General features: G+C 37.2%; 1 protein-coding gene across 5 annotated transcripts in view; it reads left to right on the top strand.

Moving 5' to 3' along the window:
• Positions 1–21,349, top strand: part of HIVEP1 (HIVEP zinc finger 1) — a 142,387-nt gene that overhangs the window by 74,219 nt on the left and 46,819 nt on the right. For all 5 annotated transcript variants that reach the window (XM_082730186.1, XM_082730190.1, XM_082730187.1 and 2 more), the window contains exon 3: positions 939–992. In XM_082730186.1, coding sequence (XP_082586312.1) covers positions 939–992 — 54 coding nt within the window. The remainder of the gene's footprint in view (positions 1–938; positions 993–21,349) is intronic.

Here is a 21,349-nt window from a genome sequence, read left to right on the forward strand (position 1 = left end):
ATGATTGTTTGTGTATTCATTTCAGTGCAAAATAGTTCCCCGGGAATTTTGTAGCTTCTCCCATGATCACAAGCCCTTTGACTACCCTGTGTTAAGCTTGAAACTGGTTATTGTCATAATCATCAAATAAGTGCATCCTTATAAACTGTAAATTAATTGTTAACCAAGGTAGAACACATGCTTTTTTTGCAAAAGCCAGTGGTGCTCCGATCCTCAGATCCAAGACCTGTCGGCTCAGGGCCGCACGTGCCTCCCTCTCCTGTCGGCACCTGGGGCAGCCTCCCAGGGCCTTGTTAGGCGTTACTTCTGGGTTATACCTGCTCCTTCAAAACAAACAGTTCTGTGGTCATTACTTTGATACAGGATATCTTCAATGCAGTATGCTACCCTCCCCCTTCATAAATGACTCTCCTGTTACCAAGGCTTGGCAGGACAGGTGGCTGTTAATTAAAGCTCCTCATTTCATGTATTTCCTGGTTCTTTCATGTTTGGCATAGGTCTCAGGCCATCTACGAACTTGGATGAGACTTGTTTCTAAGCTGGGGGCGTTTGTTATATCTCTCTAATAAAATCCTTCTTGGGCAATTGTATATCTTCAATAAGGAAAGTTTTATTTTTAGGTGCTTTTCTTAGGGACCTAGACATTTTTTAAACTATAGTTCAGTATTTGAAATGTACTCATTATTTGCATTATGGAAACATTAATTAATTTGAAGTGGTCCTTGTGACCAAGATATGATTGAAGGGAGAAATTCAATTTTAAAATAAGGGAATATATCATTATTTTGACAGTTTAAGTGCATTTATTACACAAATAATTCATTCAATAAGTATTTATTACTATGTATCAGATACCATCTATAAGTAGTATGTTTGTTTTTCTGTATTTTTATTTGTATATGATGAATTGATTTGTAAAATTTCTTTCTTTTTCTTAGACAAAATTGAAGAAGCACAAAAAGAACTTAATGGGGCAGAAGTGTCAAAAAAAGGTAAATTGAACTCAACCGCATATAGACTGTATTCTTAAGTGATTCCTATATAGCTACCTTATAATCACAGCCTTACTCAATGTAAACATATCACAAAATTAAAAATCACTTTAGACTAATTGATGTCTAGAAGTATATGGACTCTGCTTTATGAAATGCTTTAGCTACGTATCATATTCTGTAACTGTTTCCCAGGTATTTATACATTGCTGGTGGGATTGTGGAAGATTGTTGCAGGTCTTTCAAAAGTCCTGTTTATGAGACCATCCCATAGCAATAAAAGTACAAATACACTGTCTAATGATGGCTGTTTACATATATATATGTGCCTATGTGTGTTCTTGTGATGCAGTATTTTTTCATAAGGAGAAAAGCCCGAGACAAATAAAATAATTTGAATGCTAGTCAGTGAGAAAATAGTTGAATAAATTATAATACATTCATATTTGGGGATATATTATATACTTTTTAAAGAAATGTTAATTATTTCAATTGATGGTGATGATTTATTGCTGAATGAAGAAAGTGAAACTGCACTGTAGCTTGTAAAAATCTCAATTTTTTTGTTCAGTCAAATGATGAAGGCATACATGTGAACACAAATATATTTACACACCTACTTATACATATGATTGTACAGGTTTGGACAAAGTTTGCAAGGACTATGCACAAATATATTTATAATGGTGGAAGAAGGGGCTGAGGAAGATTAACTTTTATTTATATGGCTTTCTGTTTTTTTATTATAACGTTTATTTTATATAAAAAATAAAAAAGTTTAAATGCAAAAATTGATTGTCATCATAGAAACACACTGGTTACTTTTGCAGGTAGCAGGAAAAAGTACATTCAGTATAAAACAGCCAGTGCAGAGGGAAGACAGTGTGAATTGGATAGTGTTCCAACCCTATATGTTAATGAGAAAAATTGATTTAAAGGGGCATAATTAAAGCTCTCTTTAGAGCGTTTATATTTCATGATTTATTATTTCTTTGTCCTTCCATCTTCTAATGAAAGTGGAATATTTTGACAGTAATTTAGCCATGTAGGATTCCAACTGAATGTCTTTTTTTTTTTTTTTTTTAATCTAGTTAGGTTTGTAGCTAGGTGTCTTTAGTAGAAATATTTCTGGCCATCCACATTCTCCATCCCTTGAACCAACCTGTGAACCATCAGGATGGTTTGGGGTTGGTCTGAATAGTTAGATTGTGTTGTGCAATGGCACTGAACTGTCTCTCTTCCCTGTTTCCCTTTTCCCCACCCCCTTCTTCCATGCAACCTGGGAGGTCCTTAACAAATTGGCACCTTTAATGACATTCTTGCAGAAAAGTCTAGAAAGAACAGAGAAGTCACTGTAGCCATGCTGTCCCTTTCAGTGGTTGACTGAAGATTCCTTTCCCCATCACTGTAGACCATTTAGACGTGCAGGCTACGCTGTAAGAGATCTTTTACGTCTAGTAATGGGTTAGAGCTGCTTCAAGTAGAAAAATAAATGTGTGCCTGTTTTCCTTTTCCTTCTTTCTTACTCCAGTGGCAGAGTTTTAAGAAGAGTGAACTAAATGCCTGATAGGAAGGAAGAAATGGAACAAAGGTTCTAGAAAAAGAAATTGAATAATGAGGTTCAGAATAATCTAGTGACTACATTTATTTAAGACCTAGCATGAATAACCAAGTGAGCATAGTTCTGTGCAATTCACTGCCTAGAATTACTACTTGACTTCCATTTTTACGTACACATTCTAGGCAAATTAAAAATAAAATAGCTTTTCCCTCAAATATAATTAAGGAATAATATCAGTTTGTCTTTAACAATATGAGATAAAATCTTTGAGTAATAAAAAGTTGTGAGATTTCTCAAGTCTTTGCTTGCTGAGCTGCCTGTTTTATTCAAGGAAATTCATTTCTGGGGGACCTGGGTGGTTCAGTGGGTTAAGCTTCTGCCTTTGGCTCAGGTCATGATCTAAAGGTTCTTAGATCGAGCCCCGCGTTGGGCTCTCTGCTCAGCGGGGAGCCTGCTTCCCCCTCTCTCTGCCTGCCTCTCTGCCTACTTGTGATCTCTCTCTCTGTCAAATAAATAAGTAAAATCTTCAAAAATATATATTTATTTTTTTAAAAAAATTCATTTCTTCCTTCAAATAATGTTCTTTAAAAATTTGTTGTTTCTTATTTTTATTAAGAGGAGTCATCTAGGACAGGTCACTTATTCACTGTTTTTTCAAGGTGCTTTTGTTTTTTTTCCCCCTCTAAGTCTGACTTTTTCTTCTGCATCTGGTTATTTTTCTACAGTGCTCATGGTTCTAAGGCTTTGCTTCCATAGAGGACAGTGTAGTCCTTAACTTATCTGTGGATCTTTCTCCCCTTTCCTTTATTTTTAACCATTAGGACAGGTAACTAATTTATCTTCAAAAGTATCTTCATTAATGACAAGCCCTCACAAAAAACATTTAAAAAAAGTAAACCTTGATCTTTGATAGATCTTTATTGTTTTCTAACATTTTAAGAAAGAATTAATCTGTTTCATATGGTGGCAGAGAAAGTGATTTGGTTCATTACACACGAATAAAATAAAGAAGGACGTGAAATTATGTTAATGTATTTCTTTTATTCTTTCTGCTTATGAATGGCTTTGATTTATTTTTATTTTAATGGGTTTGGGGATAAAGAGAATGTGTAGCATTCATATAATTCTCCATAATATCATCAAACTCTTCCTTACAGTGCTCTTTCCTTGTTCCTGGCATCTGTTGTATTGGACACTATTCCCCACATTATTGCACAGGATTTAAATGAAAAATAAATAGTGACTGTCACAGTGTGTGAATGGAGTATGTTATAAAATAAACTGGGGAGAAATGAATCAGTTTCTCAGGAGAGCTTTCATGTGCTTTCTTTGTAAGTTTTAGTTTTAATAGTTTAAAATTTTTATCATATAATATTTGATACCTGCAAGCTAGTGCATGTAACATATTATATAGCATAAGAGTAACCCGGTGTCTTTAATCCCGCTACCCATGGAAGTAAGAGCCGGCGCGTTGTCAAGGCTGTCGCATCGGCCTGAGCACTGGGCTGTTTCATCCCACCGTCTCTCTGTTGAGGTGTTCACCGTCCTCAATGTTGTGTTCATAGTGTTAACGCTTGGTGAAAATAATTATACTTTTTAGTTTTGCCTGAGTTTGGGCATTAAAAATAATCTTGTATAATTTTAAAAGCTTGTTCACTCGGCATTGTTTCTAAAATGTATATATGTTGTTGAATGTAGCTCTTTCTTTTCCTCGCTGTAATAATACTTTATTGTGTGAGACAATGTGTACTTCCATTCTCCTGTTGATGGATTTGAGTTATTTCTACCTCCTCGCGGCTATGAAGATTCTCGCATCCTAGGGCACATCTGTGAGTTTTCCGGGGCATACAATGGGGAGTATAATGGTGTCTAAGAATTCATTTTATGTTTAGAATTGTCAGCCCTTTTATTTTTTTCTAGTTGGATGGATAAAAAATAGTATTTTGTCCTGCTCTCAATTTATTTATTTTAATCATAATATTAAACATGCCTTCATTTGTATTCTACCTTCTTGAAATGCTTAGGAGTATCTCATGCATTTTAAAACTCCTTGTTTTTTTTTCTTAATATATCTTGGGTAACGGTCCTTTATTCATGTTTTGAGGTTTAGTTTTGAGCTTAATTTTTTACTTTCTTTAAATTGCCTTCCAATAAACAGAAGCTCTTGATTTTAATATTATCAAACTATTAGGCTTTTTCTTTTATGATTAGTATTTTTTTATTTTGGGGATTTTTAAACTTACTTTGCTTGTCTTATATTCTTCCCTACCACTAGGTCATACATACTTTTTCCTCTATTTTCTTCTTAAAAAAAACTTTCACATTCAGATAAAAAAAATCTGTCTGGAGTTGGTTCTTTAAAAAAATATAGTATCAGGGTTCCAGTTTTGTGGGGGCTTTGTTTTTTTTTGGGGGGGGGAGGGGTTGTTTGTTTGTTTTTTGTCCCTGAACATGTATGGAGTGGATTTTTCCTTTACTCTGTGTTTCATACTAATTTTCCTTATATGTATGGGTTTGTTTCTTGGTTTTCTGTTCTGTTCTGTTTATGCATCCATAGGTTAATATTACAGTGTATTAATTCACTTTATGTTTTAACATACAGTATAACAGGGGGGTAAATTCCTGAAGTGTTTTGACTATTTCTGGTTTTTTGCTCATCCATTTACATTTTAGAATCAGCTTCTAAAAGAACCTTTAGGACCTTGTTTGGGATTACATTGACTTTGGAGCACAGTGACTGTTTTCACAATTTCCAGGCTTTCTAGCTATAAAAATAGCATATTTTTGATACATGTATTTTCTTTATATCTTGTAATTTTTTCCCCATATGGCTCCTGTATTTATTTTATTGAATTTATTTGTTGGTACTTTATTTTTTTGCTGATTTCATTGATTGTATATGTGAAATTGTTTTCTAGTTCTTGTTGACAAATAGAAATGCAATGATTTTTTTGTATATTCATCTTGTATCCAGCCACTTGCCTGAATCATTCATTCTGAAAATTTATCTGCAAATGCTTTAGATTTTCTTATAGACAGCTAGAAGCAATCAAAGTTTTGTTTCTTCCTTTTTAAATCATTGTTCCTTTATTTATTTTTCTTGTTTTACCCAGTTGGCTCCAGTAAAATATCAGAAGAATGGTAGTGTTGACATCTTTGACTTTTTCTTGATTTTAAAGGGAATGCTTCGAGTATTTCTCCATTCAAATGTTCGAAGTCTTTTTATGGGAGGCTGTGGTCAGGTTTTTTAGTTTTGCTTTGTTTTTATAGCTTAAGGAGGTTATTTTTTTAATTTATTGAAATTTTTAAAAAGAATCATAAGTGGCTGCTTTTTTTTTTTCTTAAGATTTTATTTATTTATTTGACAGAGAGAGATCACAAGTAGGCAGAGAAGCAGGCAGAGAGAGAGAGGGGAAGCAGGCTCCCCGCCGAGCAGAGAGCCCTACGCGGGGCTCGATCCCAGGACCCTGAGATCATGACCTGAGCTGAAGGCAGAGGCTTTAACCCACTGAGCCACCCAGGTGCCCCAAGTGGCTGCTTTTTTAATCAAATACTTTTTCTTCATATATGGAGCCGATCTTCTGGTCTTCTCTCATTCTAGTGTTTAAACTTGACTTACATTCTCTTAATAAAACCAATTTAGTCTTGATGTTTGTCTTTTTAAACACACAGCTAGATTGATCTTTTAATATTTGTTGAACTCTGTATCCATGTTCAAGAAATAATGGTTTTATTTTCTTATCATTTTCCTTTTCTGATTTGTCTCAAAATTATATTAGCTTAACAGAGGAGATCTGAGAACTGTCCTGCTTCCCATGGATGTGTTTGTTTAATATTAGAACAATAGCTTTACAGGAAGGTCTTAGAATATACTTTGACTTTCAGAAGGGATTGAAGGTAGATATTTTAAGTATCAAATCAGTATATTTAGGTTCTGCTCATACTTTTTTCTTTTCAGTCAGGCAGTAAGTTACATATTTGTTACAGTGTATACATTCTATCAAGTCTTCAAGTTTGGCAAAAAGTCATTGGTGGTATTCTTTTAACTCTCTTTCATTGCTACTGGATTTTTTCATTGTTAATTTTGCTCATTTGTGCTTTTTCTCTCTTGATTAGTCTCACCAGAGGCTTATCTGTTTCACTTCCTTATTTTACACCAACTTCTGATTTTCTGCATATTGTATTGTCCTTTTAATTTCATTAAGTTTTGCTTTTTATTATTTTTTTCCTCTTTTTCTTTGGGTTTATTCTGTTATCAAGTTTCTTAAAGTTGGAATTTGGGCTAATTTATTTTAAGCCTTTGTTCTTTCCTGTTTGAATCACTGAAAACTATTAATTACTTTCTGTGTATTTCTTTATTACATTCTACACAATGTCATATTTGTTGCTTTCGTTAATTTCTATGCTGGTTTCTTCTTTGATTCTTTTGATAGAATTTTCCCCCTACACTGTTGGGGATTTTATTTATGTTTTTGTTAGTGATTTCTCACTTAATTATATTGTGACATTAACTGTTTTTTAAAACCGGTTTGTATTTCTAAAACAACTTGCTCTCTGTTTCTGAACACTATGGAATCAAAATTCTCAGGGAGTACCCTACAAAAATGCTCCTAGCTTTTATGCTAGAGATTCAAAATTCAGCACTTTCTAAATTTACCTTGTTACAAAGACTAAATAGCTGAAGTTGAAAGATGTCAAAGAACTTTACCCCCAGAGAGTGGAAGCAGCAAGTAGCATGAGGAGAGTTCAAGTCCTTGTCTTGGTCTGTGCCGTTCTAACATTATCCTGCGTTATAACTGGATGAGAGCTGTGGTCCAGTGGTGGTTGAATCTGTGATAGTCCTGTTCTTTAGAACAGGGTAATTTATTACCCTATGGGTGATGAGATTATGTTAGCAGTCACCTTCTTTAAAAAAATAATTCAGGAAAAATAGGACTCAGACAGTTGAGTCTAGAAAAAGGTGGAGATTGTAGGTCAGCTTGCGTGGGAATTTTCACAGTAATTCACAGCAAAATCCTGAAGTCGCCCCCATAATGACAGTAATTTCCTTAAGCAGCAGTAGTATCACTCTGATTTTTTAAACTCCAACCACCAGAAAGTTTATTAAAAAAAAAGCAACAACAACAATAATTTCTGTTAATCATCTGTTTTACTGTGGATACGAGGGTAATGAGGCCATAAGCATGTCTGTGTGGGTTGTGTGGCTTAAGAAACACAGTAAGGGGTCTACACTGCTACAGTAGCTAGCAGGTTTAGACTTGCTCCAAGGAGGCTCTTGACAAGTAGGATTTCTGTTAACATAGGCATAATTTATGCCCAGGAATTACCCTCCTGTTATCCCAGGAACCTGGAGGGAAGTTAGGTATCTGTGTAAAACTAGGCTGCATAATTCTGAAGTGAGAGTGACAGACTAATGAGCAGAAAACTAGACTGTGGAACTCTAATTAGTGTGTAAATAAGAAACCTAGAGTTTGCTCTAGGTTTGCCCTACTTTCCTAAATGTCTTTGTTTTTTTTTAATTTTTTATTTTTTATCAACATATATTTTTATCCCCAGGGGTACAGGTCTGTGAATCACCAGGTTTACACACTTCACAGCACTCACCAAAGCACATACCCTCCCCAATGTCCATAATCCCACCCCCTTCTCCCAAACCCCCTCCCCCCAGCAACCCTCAGTTTGTTTTGTGAGATTAAGAGTCACTTATGGTTTGTCTCCCTCCCAATCCCATCTTGTTTCAAAATGAAACAAGAATAAATGTCTTTTTTTTTTTAAGCTTCTTATAATAGGAGTAAGTTCACCAGCAGTACAAAAAACTCTCCCATGTTTTTTGTTTTAAATACCACACATGCTATTTTTAAAAAAATGAAGGCTGATTTGTGATCATATTTTATGTTAATAAGTTTATGCTTGAATGCTAATGACATTCCCTTCCTTAAGAATTCTGCTAAGTACACTTAGGAAAATGTAAGGGTATCTTCTTAGATTTGGGACGATGAAGTGGTTTCTGAGAAAGACTAAAATTGAAGTGGCATTATGGAAAATTTGGGCTAATTTTAGTAAATTAAAATCAATAATATGAATGCAATCTAAGGAAAGATAAAAATGTCTTAGAAATAGTCTGGGAACAAGTTTGTGCACTAGAACAAAACTTGATTATCATCATCAAAATGTAATAAACCTAGAAGGGCGTTAAAAATACAAAAAAATTAAAGTACCTTGGCAGAGGAAAGGCTAGTGTACTATTTCATTGAGGTGTCTGAACTCGAGAGTGTTTTAAAGGAACACAGTTTTATTATTACTTTAGTGTACGGTAATACTAGCTAGTTAAGTATACCCTCTTGGCAAGTTGTGGTCCCTGGGTTTTATAAATTAATTGCTGGGAAATAGTGTATTTAAATGCACATGTTAATGGATGTTTATTTTAAATAAAAACATTTATAAATTCTGCTTTTTTCTTAATGAATGCCCTAAAAAGCTCATTATGTTCTTCTCATAAGCTGTTAGCTCATTCTTTTATTCAATAAATTTATATTATGCATCGGCCATTCTTTGTAATCCTGGGAAGTAGATAGGAAAGAACATGTCTAACTTACCCTAAAAGGATAACTTTTAACTTTACTGCTCTTGCCCAAATTGTCCTGAAATCCGAATTGTTAGAATCAAAATTCATGAGGTTTTATGTAGACTGGCAGCAGCGCCTAACAAATTTCCCTTGGGAAAACAGCAACAGATTTTCTGTTTTCTCAGGGAAAAAAAGTCATCTTTTATATTTTATTACTTGGAATTTTAGATTTAAACATTCAGGTTTCATGAAGTATTCTCTAAGTGTAATGGACAATGCTAATTTGAATTCTAAGAAGATTAGTATTGTTTTAATTATTTGTGCAATGTGTGTGGCTTAAAGGAATCCTATGGCAATCTGGTTAATATTTTGAGATTTTAAAATACTAAATCCCAAGAGATGATTGCCTTTCAGATAGACTGTGCCACCCATATAGAAGATGATTTGCACAATGATAAATAACATAAAGCATTTTTTAGTTCATTAGTATAAAACAGGTGTCTTTAAATATTCTTTACTCATGGTGTTTAAATGTAAGAAAAACTAAGGGTGCAGTTGGTTAGGGAACCAACTCTTGGTTTCTGCTCAGGTTGTGATCTCAGGGTCCTGAGGTCAAGCCTGCATCAAGTCATGCCTCTGGTCAGGTTCTGTGCCCAGCAGGAATTCTGCTTGGGATTCTCTCCCGGTCCCCCTCTGCCTGTCCTGTGCATGTGCACACTCTCACTCTCACGCTCTCTCTCAAATCATCATCTTCTTCTTTTTTTTTTTTTTAAAGGCAGTGAAACTAATGCTCTGTTTCCCATAAAATATGAGAAGCAAAATCCTTAATACCTTACTATTAGAAAGAAACTAACGTTGCTGATTACTGTCTGTTGATGAATCATTCATTAAATCAGAGACTTAAGTAGCTAACAAGATTTTTGTTTTATAGGATTCATATAGGATTCATAGACTATCACAGACTTGCCTTCTTCTGTACTTTTACTACATATTCCATTGACTTCAAGATGCTATTAATTGTGAGATTCACGATGATCTCATGCACCATTTAGAAAGGGAAAGTCACTACCCATTAAATCATGACACAGTACTCTTATAATTGAGTAGAAGATGAATCCTCATTTCAGGGAGATTAAAATGTCCAAAACCTGTTTGTTTGAGAGTCTGTGGAGTGTATTCACGTCCACGGCTTCATTTTGTGGTGAGAGAGCTGAAGTGGTTCCGGTGGTGAAGGCTGGATTTGAGCTGCCTTGAAGACAATGTCCCTAAGAACTGTGAAAAACAAAGGAATAGATATTTTTTTCTATTGGTTCACTTGGAAATTCATCGAGAATGATAATAAAAGCAGGCTATGCTCAGCTTACTGTCTTTGCCTCTTGGGTAACTGACCTCATCAGGCATACACCTCCGTATCTTCTATGTAAATAATGTTGCCCAGTGACTTAAAAGGGTAGTGTGTGTTTCTGTTGATTTACTAAGGCATTTCTGGGCTAGGCTGCTGTGATCTATGTGTGGGGCCAAAGGAACAAAAGGGAAGCGAGCTCAGGTATGTGTGGCCTACAGAGAGACGTGTTCATCTCTCTTTCCAGATGAGAGAAGGTGCTAGATGTGTGGCATGAAAGGGAGGCATATAATTCCAGGCAAGGAAGAAGAGAAAATAAAAGTGAGAGGAGGGGGCGCCTGGGTGGCTCAGTGGTTTGGGCTGCTGCCTTCGGCTCAGGTCATGATCTCAGGGTCCTGGGATTGAGCCCCGCATAGGGCTCTCTGCTCCGCAGGAAGCCTGCTTCCCCCCCGCCCCCCCGCTCTGCCTGCCTCTCTGCCTACTTGTGATCTCTGTCTGTCAAATAAATAAATAAAATCTTTAAAAAAAAAAAAAGTGAGAGGAGGCAGAATCAATTGAAAACGGACTAAACAACTGGGAGAAACTCTGGAAAATGAAATTTAAAAATTAAAACACGAACGTCTTTGGAAATCACACAGTACCATTTCAGCAAGATGCGATTTTCTTTTGTCAGTTTCGTGACTCAGAGGGTGTTTTATTGGGCTGGGCTGCATCTGAGAAAAATTTCAAATTTTGAAGGATAATTTAGAGTTTTGTCCTGAGCACCAGGCAAAGAATGAACTCTTTTCCTTCGGGAAAAGATTTGGAAGCCGCAAATGAGAGTCTGTGGATGGACGCAGGAAGGGACGAAGAGGGCTAAAGCGTGCTGAAATGAGCACAAAGGCGGGTAGAGACGTCTGCACAGAGGCGGATGCTGAAGTGGGGAAGCAGATTGCAGCAGACACAGAACAGGTCGTATGGGGAGCGCAGCGGGCGCCCTGCACAGGAGCCAGGAAGGGGGGTGTTGCTAGGGCTGTGCTGATTCCCGCAGGCCTATTAGAAACTGCCTAACAAGACCCCTTCATGGCTCTCTGTGGCCCTTGGCATGAAGACAGTGCTCCAAATCATGGCGCCCCAGAGACCTCATCTCACTAGTCCCACCCCCCCGCCTGCTCACCCCTGCCTCACCAGTCGGGCTCCTATGATGCCTCCAGTTCACTTTTGCCTACTGTTCACCCGACCAGCACCCTACCCCCACCCCCCATACTTGGCTCTGGTTTCTAGTGCATACAGTAGGCATTTGGCAGAAATTCACTGAATAAATGAGGGCAGGTGAGTAGGTGGGGGAGGGAGAGGAATGGCTTCCTTCACATTACAGGCAGGACTTTCAGATGACACGTACCGTTAATTTCTTCTCTTTTTTTAAGTGTGGCTACATAGATATTTTTTATTTCTCCTGTTATAACCTAGCTGGCATCTCTGAAGTAAAATTTTTTATTATATTATATTAAATTACCTATATAATTTAATTGTATCTCTCTGCAATGATATACAGAACTTATTTATATCTCTCTCCCTACCAAAAATAAAAAACTTTCCTCTAGCCTTTAATCAAGACTGGTCAGCTACTGCAGTGGTCAGCTACTGGTCAGCTACTGCAGATGAATCCTTTCTCATGATTTTATCTAAATGCTGTGATTAAAACCATTCTTTTTTTTTTTTTTAAGATTTTATTTATTTATTAGACAGAGATCACAAGTAGGCAGAGAGGCAGGCAGAGAGAGAGGAAGGGAAGCAGGCTCCCTGCCCAGCAGAGAGCCCGGTGTGGGGCCCGATCCCAGAACCCTGGAATCATGACCTGAGCCGAAGGCAGAGGCTTTAACCCACTGAGCCACCCAGGTGCCCCTAAAACCATTCTTGGTATACTTTGGTAATATAATTACATGTTTGTTAACCTGGTGGGAGGTTAGATGTTCTGAATGAAAAGTTGAGGATTTCAGGCTTCCCAAGGTTCAACACTACAACCCCAAGAGCCTTTGTGATAGAAATGTTTATCAAATAGATTTCATGTTTTCTTGTCTCAGTAATAAGATTAGCCTCAATTTAAACTTGTTTTCTTTCTTCTTTTTTTTAAAAACTTAGGGTCAGTCATGTGCTGGTCCCTGCGGGAAAGGAGGGAACAAATGACAGTGTTTGCAGTGTGGTGAAAATATGCCTTCCATGACTGATTTCAAGCTACCACTGGTAGCTCACAAAACTCTTGGCAGAAGGTCAGCAAGTCAATAGATGACTTGAATAGCCCAGTAAACTCACTGGACCTAATCGACATCTATAGAATATTCCACCGAACAGGAGTATAACACACTTGTTCTCCAGTGTGCATATAAGATTCTCCAAGATAGGCCATAACCGAGGCCATGGAACAGTTGCTCAGTCAATTTAAGTGGACTGAAATAATACTTAGTCTTTCTTCAAGCTGACCAGAGCCAGTGAAGTTAGAGATCAGTAACAGAAAAAGTATGCGCACCTGAAAAAGTTCTTCTGATCCTACATAATCCCCCAGAGGAGAAATGGCAGGCGGCAAAGCAAAACTTTAGTGTACAGATGATTCAGAGACTTTCAAACAAATACACTATGAACACTGCCATAAAATTGATAAAAGGATTCTACATTAGATTATGTATCCATGAGGAAGCTAACAGAGGTACAGACCACTGGAAATGCTTTCTCTGAAACAGAAATAGACCTTGCTGTAACAAATTTTTAAGGCTTGCACTTCCTCCAAAAAAAAACCAAAACGTTACACAAAATCATCTCCTTAATAATTAAGCAAGAAATGGATTACACAGAGAAATGTATTTGGAACAGCTATCTCGTTGTCTTCCTTTTGAATAAGACAATCAAAGCATTTTAGCAGCTGAAACTTTCTGCGGAAAAGTACACTTGTCACACGGTGTCATTACCTTGTCATTTCTTAAGGACATATTTCTTAAAGAGATTAACTACTATTTTTATGTTAATTTAATACTCTTTATTCTGATAGTGTTCAGTCTATTTAACCGTTTTTATTTTATATTCTGATAACGTAGAACATTAGAATAATGCTAGCTCTTTTATAAACTTATTACAAGACATCAAATAAAAAATGTCTTTATGATGTTTTTATTAGAAGCGAATTAAAAATTTGGTTTCACTGGAGCTAAAATAAAATATTGGAGTTAATTCCAGCTACTCCGTATTATAGAAAATAAATGTTGTAATACTGGTTGAGCCATTTTGTTCTAGTAATACAATTGCAATCCATGATGATAGAATATAATAATAATAGGATGCTGATGATACAACATCATCATCATTACCATCAATAGTAGCAGTGGTGGTATTAGAACAAAAATAGAGGTTTTGAGCACCACACTGTGCTTCCTACATGCGTTACCCAAATAATCCTTGCAGCCTTGTGCAGTGCTATTATCTGCACACCACCAGTCCGTGTTCAAGGTCATGGAGCTGGTGATTGGTAGAGCCAGGACTTGAAGCCAGGCTTCCCTCTGTAACTGCGTGGATGGGGTAGCTATTGGAAGAATAGCTGGACATAGAATAGCTATTGGAAGAATTTAGGACAATTTCTGGTTTTAACAGGTGCACAAATGGCCACGCCCTGTGCACTGAGATTGGCCTAAAATATTAATTGTGTTGATCTGACAGGACTATGTTGATTGTGTTGGGTAGCTTTCCTTATGTTGAAGCATCTGGAAAGGTTACTTGGAAGTTAAGTGCATGGAAGGAGAGGAGCATGTCTGCAGGTCTCGAAGACTGTCTTCGTACATTCGTCAGTGAGAGGTCTGTTCAAGTTTTCACCTTCTTGGTGACTTGATTTATAACTTGCTACATTCCAGATATTATTCAAGTTTCCAAATATGATTAGATGGAATATAATATTCTTATGATTTTGAATGCTTTTATCTGTTTTTATATCATACTCTTTTTCAGTATCTAAGAGCACTTATTGGTTACACTGATTTTTGTGTTTAAAATTTTCAAAGGTAAGTATTACTTATTCTACTTTGAAAGTTATTTTAGGGGTACCTGGGTGGCTCAGTCAGTTAAGCATCTGCTTTCGGTTCAGGTCCTGATCCCAGAGTCCTGGGATCAAGTTCCACATGGGGCTCCCTGCTCAGCAGAGAGCCTGCTTCTTCCTCTCCCTCTGCAGCTCCCCCTGCTTGTGCTTGCTTTCTCTCTCTCTCTCTCTGTCAAATAAATAAATAAAATTTTAAAATAAATTAATAATTTTAAAAATTTGACTATGTCTAACTTTATTTTTGTTTTTTTTCTATATTCCTACCATCTTAATTAGTTCTCCAAAATCACGTATTAACTGCTTAGCAAATTATCTCTCATCTTTAAAAAAAAAAAAAAAAGGTCCTACAGTATTCATTTGCCCCTGAGTAGTGAATTACACAAATATTTGCGTACCTATATTGCCCATATCTGGTACCTTTTGATCTATAGTATTTTCAGATACCTTTAAATAGGTTCTTACTTTGTTAGTTGAACTAGTTCGGGGATCAGTATTTTAATAATACTTATGAGAACATACTTGTGCATGATGAATTTAAAAATGTGGAACTTTAGGTGACAAATAGTAGGGGTCGCCTGTGCAGTCTTTATACTTCAAATCCCATAGTGGTTTTTTTAATTCCAATATAATAAACACGCTGTGTTCTGTTAGTTTCAGTGTACAATATAGTGATTCAACAGTTGGATGCATTACTCAGTGCTCATCACGGTAAGTGTCCTTTTAATCCCCTTCACCTGTTTCACCCTCCCATATTTTTTAATTTGTTTCAAAACTTTATGTATGAGATTTTCTGTTAATGAAGATTTATAAGTTAGTAGGTCTGTGTTTTATGACATTTTCTTTGTGTGTTAAAACCTGTGTGGTTCTCTTTCCTGACTGTTTGCTACGTCATAGCCTGCTGGTAAATTCCAGCCCTCCCCCACAATTCTATTTCTGTGTCTTTCCAGGAATTTTTAATGTACTTTTAATGTACGTTGTTGCCTCTCTGTTATATTGTAAAAGTTTAGTGATGTTGTATCTTGCATTGTTTAAACCTTTAGCCTGATGATGTGTGGTCTCAGACTTGGGATGGGAGGGAACCTAAATTCCACTTAGCTTCTAGTTTTGCTTTTCTTGTCAGAGCTGAGGTTCTTGTTCAGGAATGCTCCTGGCTTCCGATTGCTTTCCCATGCGTTCTTCCATTAGGAATATTAACAAGGCTTTTGAACCCACTCTGGTTGGTAAAACTCCACTCACATTTCACTGAATGCTCCAACAACTGCCCCGATCTTCCGCTTGAGGTGGGCCTGATGAGGCTCGGTTGCGCTCTCAGAACCTGTTGTTGTGGACACGTTGACACTGGGTTCTTGAACGTTCCATCGTGGGGCTTGTTCTTCCCCTCAGGGGCTTGTCCACATTCCCTGCTTTGGACTCACGTGCTGTCACTCTCGTGTATCCACATTCCATATGCTTTATTACTTCCCAGAGAGTTGCTACTCATTTTGTTTTAGCCACATGTTCATCACGCTTTTCCCTCTTCACTTTGTCTTACATATTCGGTTTCCCATCTAGGATAATTTTATTTTACTTCAAGTGTAGTCTTTAGTTTTCTATTAATGCAGGTCTGTTATGACAAATTACTTCAAGTATCATTTATTAGAAAATGTCTCTTTCGTTTTCATTCATGGGGAAAAAAAAAAGAAACAACTTCTGCTGAGTATAAAACTAGAGTCTTCTAGCTTGGCAGTTCACCTCCCTGTGCACATTGCTGCCATCGAGATTGTCACTTGTGAATCTAATTACTGCTCCTTGGGAGGTGATCCATCTTCATTTTAATGTATTTTCCTGAAACTTTTAAGATTTGGGGGCCTTGGCTCTGCCTTGCAGTTTCACAGAGGGGCAAATAGGTCTGATTTCTCTGTATTTCTCTTGTTGGTACTCCGAGGCACTCCTGAATTCGTAGAGTCCTGGGTCTGGGGGATGCCCAGTTATTTATGTCCTCCCGTTCCGAGATTCCAGTTCCAGTCTTTTCGACTTGTCCTTTGTTCTGGAACATCTCCATTTTGCCACCTTTTGTCTCCTCTACTCTATGCCCTGTTGTTTCTCTTGACTCCTCTCAGTCCCTGGCGTAATCTGAGCTTACAGCCAGGGAGTTCTAAATTTGCGTGTACTTTCCAGATCTGTCATTTACATTTGGCCCCTCAGACACGCTCTCTTCTTTACTTTCCCGTTTTCCTTTAGAATGTTCAATATGCTTTCAATATTAATAGCATTAGTACATTGATTTTGAAGTCTCTGTGTATCAGTTCCAGTATTTTGGACCCTCGTCGATCTTTCGTGATACTGGTGCTTTCATTCTTTTCTTAGGTGCCCGGTTATCTTTGAATAGTTAGACATTCTAGTTAAGAAATCTTTGAAATGGTTCAGAGCTTAAGTAGGCATCTTCCTCCAGAGAAGAGTTTGCTTCTGCGAGGCTTGTAGGAGAGGTAACGATCCCATGTCAACTTAATTCTATTTGGGGTCTTTGATTTTTCTGGGCCACTGGAAGTAAGTTGCTGTTCTTGTGAAACTTGGTTGGTCTACATCCAGTCCTCTCTTATTTCTAGAATAAAATCCTTCAGGCTCTCAACCGGGAACATGTAGATTTTCACAGGGACTCCGTGGATGACATTCCTTGGATTCTGTCATTTATACCCTTAGCTGTTTTAGATTGTCAGAAGAACTGCTCGGCCATCTAGCTGCTCCATCTGGACAAATCTTCCCTGAGCAAAAGGAGCCCAAATGCTGAGTTCACCTTTTTGGACTTTACCCTCCCCTAGCTCTTGGCCTGCTAACTTTTCACTACCTTCCTACTGTTTTGGCGCCTTTAAATTGATAATTTTTTAATTAGTTTAAGCTGTTCTATTATCCTCAGAGGACTATTATTTGAATTACTTAATTACTTAATTCTCTATTACCATACAAGGTAATACATTTAGAATATCAACCCGACATCTGCCTTATATGTTGCAATATTTTCCTTTTTGTCATTTGCTTTTTTCTATGTAGAAGAGATTTTTCTGTTTTTTAAGATGTTTATTTATTTGAGAGAGAAATAGCCTACAATCAGAAGGAGGGAGAGGAACAAGCAGTCTCCATGCTAAGTGGAGCTGGACACTGGGCTTGACCCTATGACCCTGAGATCATGATCTGAGCTGAAATCAAGAGCACGAAGCTCAGCCAACGGAGCCACGCAGGTGCCCCAGAGTCTCTCGTATATACTCAGAGTCTTTCCACAGTTCACTTCTTTCTCTGGTTTTATTTCTTACATTGAATTAATGGACTTTGTGTGGAATGCAGTGTTTGCTCAGAATCTACTGTCTTTTTTTTTTTTTTTTGGTTCCATGTGTGAAACCATATTGAAAAACTCTATCATCCTTTCCCCAAGATTTTGAAATATGCCACTTTTTTGTATACTAAAGGCACATATATGATGGGATCTTTCTCTGGGTTTTCAGTTTAACCATTAATCTGATTTTGAGAAAATACTGTTTAATAATTTAATGCCTCTCTCTGTTGGTATCCTTATATCATTCTTTTTTATAATTTTATTACCTAATTTAGAATATTCTCCCAAGCAAAGATTAGAGTCGTGTCACATTTAAAAAAAATTTTTTTTTATTGTGTGAAATTTTATAAAGTTTAGAAATTTGAAAAGAACTGAATTGATAAACTACAAAATATTCTTTCCAGGAGCATGGTGTGTTTCTTTGTTTTGCAAGGCTTTTTTTAAATCATTTCAAAGAACTGGTTTTTGTATGTTTTGAATATTTTGTGCCAAATTTATTTTTAGGCATCTTTTCATTTTTGTTGCTGTTTCTAATAGAATATTCTTGCCATTATATTTTCTAACTAGTTATTTTTGGTACAAGTGATAAGATTGATATTTTTATGTTTTTGGTAGACATCTACCTTCCTGAGCTCTTTTTAGATATAGTAGATTTCTGGTTATTTCTGATAGGTTCTGTGGGAAACCATTAGATTATCAGCAAATAAGTCTACTTTCTTCCTTACCATTATTTATATCTCACTTATTTTTATTGCTGTTGCGTTAGCTTGGTCACCTGAAGAACTGATTAAAAACCTTAGTGATTATGGCAAAAATCCCTTCATTGTCCCATGGTTCAAAAGAGAGTTCTCTAGTGTTTGATTTTGAATGTTGTGTATCGTGGATATGGTAAATATTCTTTGTTGTGTTTTCCTACTTCTCTAAAGTTTGTTTTGATTTTTCTGATTTCTCTGTGACTTCCCTTCTGACCCCTAGGCTGTTTAGAAATATGTTGTTTAATTTCCGAATAGTTGGGGGTTTTCCAGATATCTTTCTACTGTTTATTTCTCTTTAATTTTATTGTGGTCAGAGAACATACTTTGTATGTCCCTTTAACCTTTTTGAGAAATTACTATGAATGTAGCAGTTTAAAAAATACTTATAGTTTTGTAGGGCAGAAATTGGACATGGTCTCACTGGGCTATAATCAAGGTGTTAAGGGCTTTGTTTCTTTTTTAGTCTGTAGGGAAGAATCTGTCTTTTGCTCATTAAGATTTTGGCAGAATTAGACTCCTGTGTCTGTAGGCCTGAATCCCTCCTGTCCTTGCTGGCCTTCCCAGCTTCTAATATCCACCTTTGTTCCTTGGATCCTGGCTCCCTTCTTCCGTCTCCAAAGGCAGCAGTGGCCAATCAAGTTTGTCACACGTGAGACCCCTCTATCTCCCCCACGCCCCCTCGTATTCTTCTGTCAATCGATTAAGTTAGAAGAGGTCCTGTGATCATCCAGGATAGTCTCCCCATTTTTATGTCCATAATCTTATCACCTCTACAAAGTCCCCTTTGCATATGTAAGGACACATAGTCTCCAGTTCCCGGGATTGGGGTGTAGACATTTTGCCGAGCCATTATTTTGCCTAACACACTACCCTATTGGAAAATGCAGGGTCACCCTGTGCGATATTTTAAAGTGATGGAATTTTTAAAAATTCTTTTACAAATGTTCTTTTATTGTTACCATTTTCAGACCTCTTTATATATGAAGATCCAAATTAAGGTTTTAACATTTCAGTACAGGCCAGCTGGCAATGAATGCTCTCGGCTTTTGTTTTTCTGTAAAAGTCTTTGTTTTGCCTTCATTTTTGAAAACTGTTATCTCTTGATGGAGAATTCTGGGTTGGCCATTTATTTTTTTCTTTCAGTAGTGTGAAAATGTCACCACACAGTTTCTGTTGAGAAGTCTGCTTTAATTTTTATCTTTGATTCTCTATGTGTAATACATTTTTCTAACTTCTGGGTACCTTCAAGATTTTGATCTTTGATTTTCGGCACACTGAATATGATTTGTCTAGGTGATTTTTTTTTTCCTTCTTTTCTTTTTCTTTTATTTCTTGGTTTTTCTTCTCATCTTTCTTTATTCTTACTCATCAGTTGGGGTTGTCTAAGTTTCTTGAATCTATTTTTGGAAAATACTTGCTATTATTTCTTCACTTCTTCTGCGGTATTTTTTCTTCTCCTTTTGTGATTTCATTTATATGTTAGATCATTTGAGATTGTCCTATGGGCCTTGAATGCACTGTTCTTGTTTTGTCCTGTTTTGTTTCTGTGCTATTTTTCTTCTTTGTATTTCTGTTTGGTTAATTTTTATTGGCCTATCTATAAGTTCACCAATTCCTTAGTTTTGTCAGGTCTATCAATGAGTCTATAAAAGGCTTTGCCGGTCTCTATTACTTTGTTTTTTATTTCTAGCATTTCCGTTTAGCTTCCTCTGTTGTGTGTTTAAATTCCCATTTGTGAATGCACATATTGATTAGAGTTATTTTAATTACCTCTCTGAGAGTTCTGGCATCTGAATCATCCCAGAGTCTGGTTCTTCTGTTTGTTTTGTCTCTTGACAGTGGATGAATAATGCCTGGGTCTTACTGAACTTTGGATATTGTATATATAACAGTAGTTATTGAGGTCAGTGGTTTTTAGTGGCTGGAGATGGGCACTGTTTTTCTTCTCTCAGGTGATCAGGTGGGGAGTGGAGGCTGTTTGTTCAGCTGGGTTTAGATTTTGGTGGTGGTGTGTGTATCTTTCGTGTTCCACCCTGATTTCCAGTTATTCTTGTGATGGCCTCCTATTTCCTTGTGCTTATAGGTTAGGAGTCTAGAAGGTTTTCTTCAGTTTAGTGCTCCATGCTCAGCTCTAGATGCCCCTGTCTCCACTTCTTTACCTCCTCTAGCAGTGGACTGCTGCTGCTTCTTCCTCATTGCCAGGCAGGTAGTGGGGGTTGGTGAGGATTGCTCTCTTGTCCTGCTCCAGCCTCAGTCTTAGGTTCCTGTGCTTCCTGACCATCTCTCATGGTAGCAGACCTCTCATTTTATTGGTATGGGATTTTGGTCCCAGGACAGTTTTCTGCTTCCCCTGAGATAAAGGGTTTCTTCTTCTACCCTTCACCAAGCCACAGTGGGTTTTACCCATGCCCTGTGGTATATCTGCTCTTTGCCCAGCAACTTGAAGTTTAAGGTTTTTACTCCACATTAGAGAAGCTCTCAGGGCATTGGGGTCTGTGCATTTTCCACAGCTGTAGCTCCTCCTTAGTGCCTCTCACGGAGACCTGCTGTCTCTGGGCTCCCTGCCCACTGTGTGAGTTCCTGCCAGGGGGCTCATGGGAGAGAGCCTGGAAGTGAGTGTGGATTCCCCTGGGTCTGAGACCAGGCTAATCCAGCCCATGCTCAGCTCTTAAAAGTTTGTTATAGTTTTAGGTTATATTTTCTTGCTTGTTGGAATAACTTTCATGTCTCCCTCCACATGCCTTTCCCTTCTTGGCCCCAGGTGAGCCAT

The sequence above is a fragment of the Mustela nivalis genome (assembly GCF_964662115.1).
Source record: "Mustela nivalis genome assembly, chromosome: 5".
NCBI lineage: Eukaryota > Metazoa > Chordata > Mammalia > Carnivora > Mustelidae > Mustela > Mustela nivalis.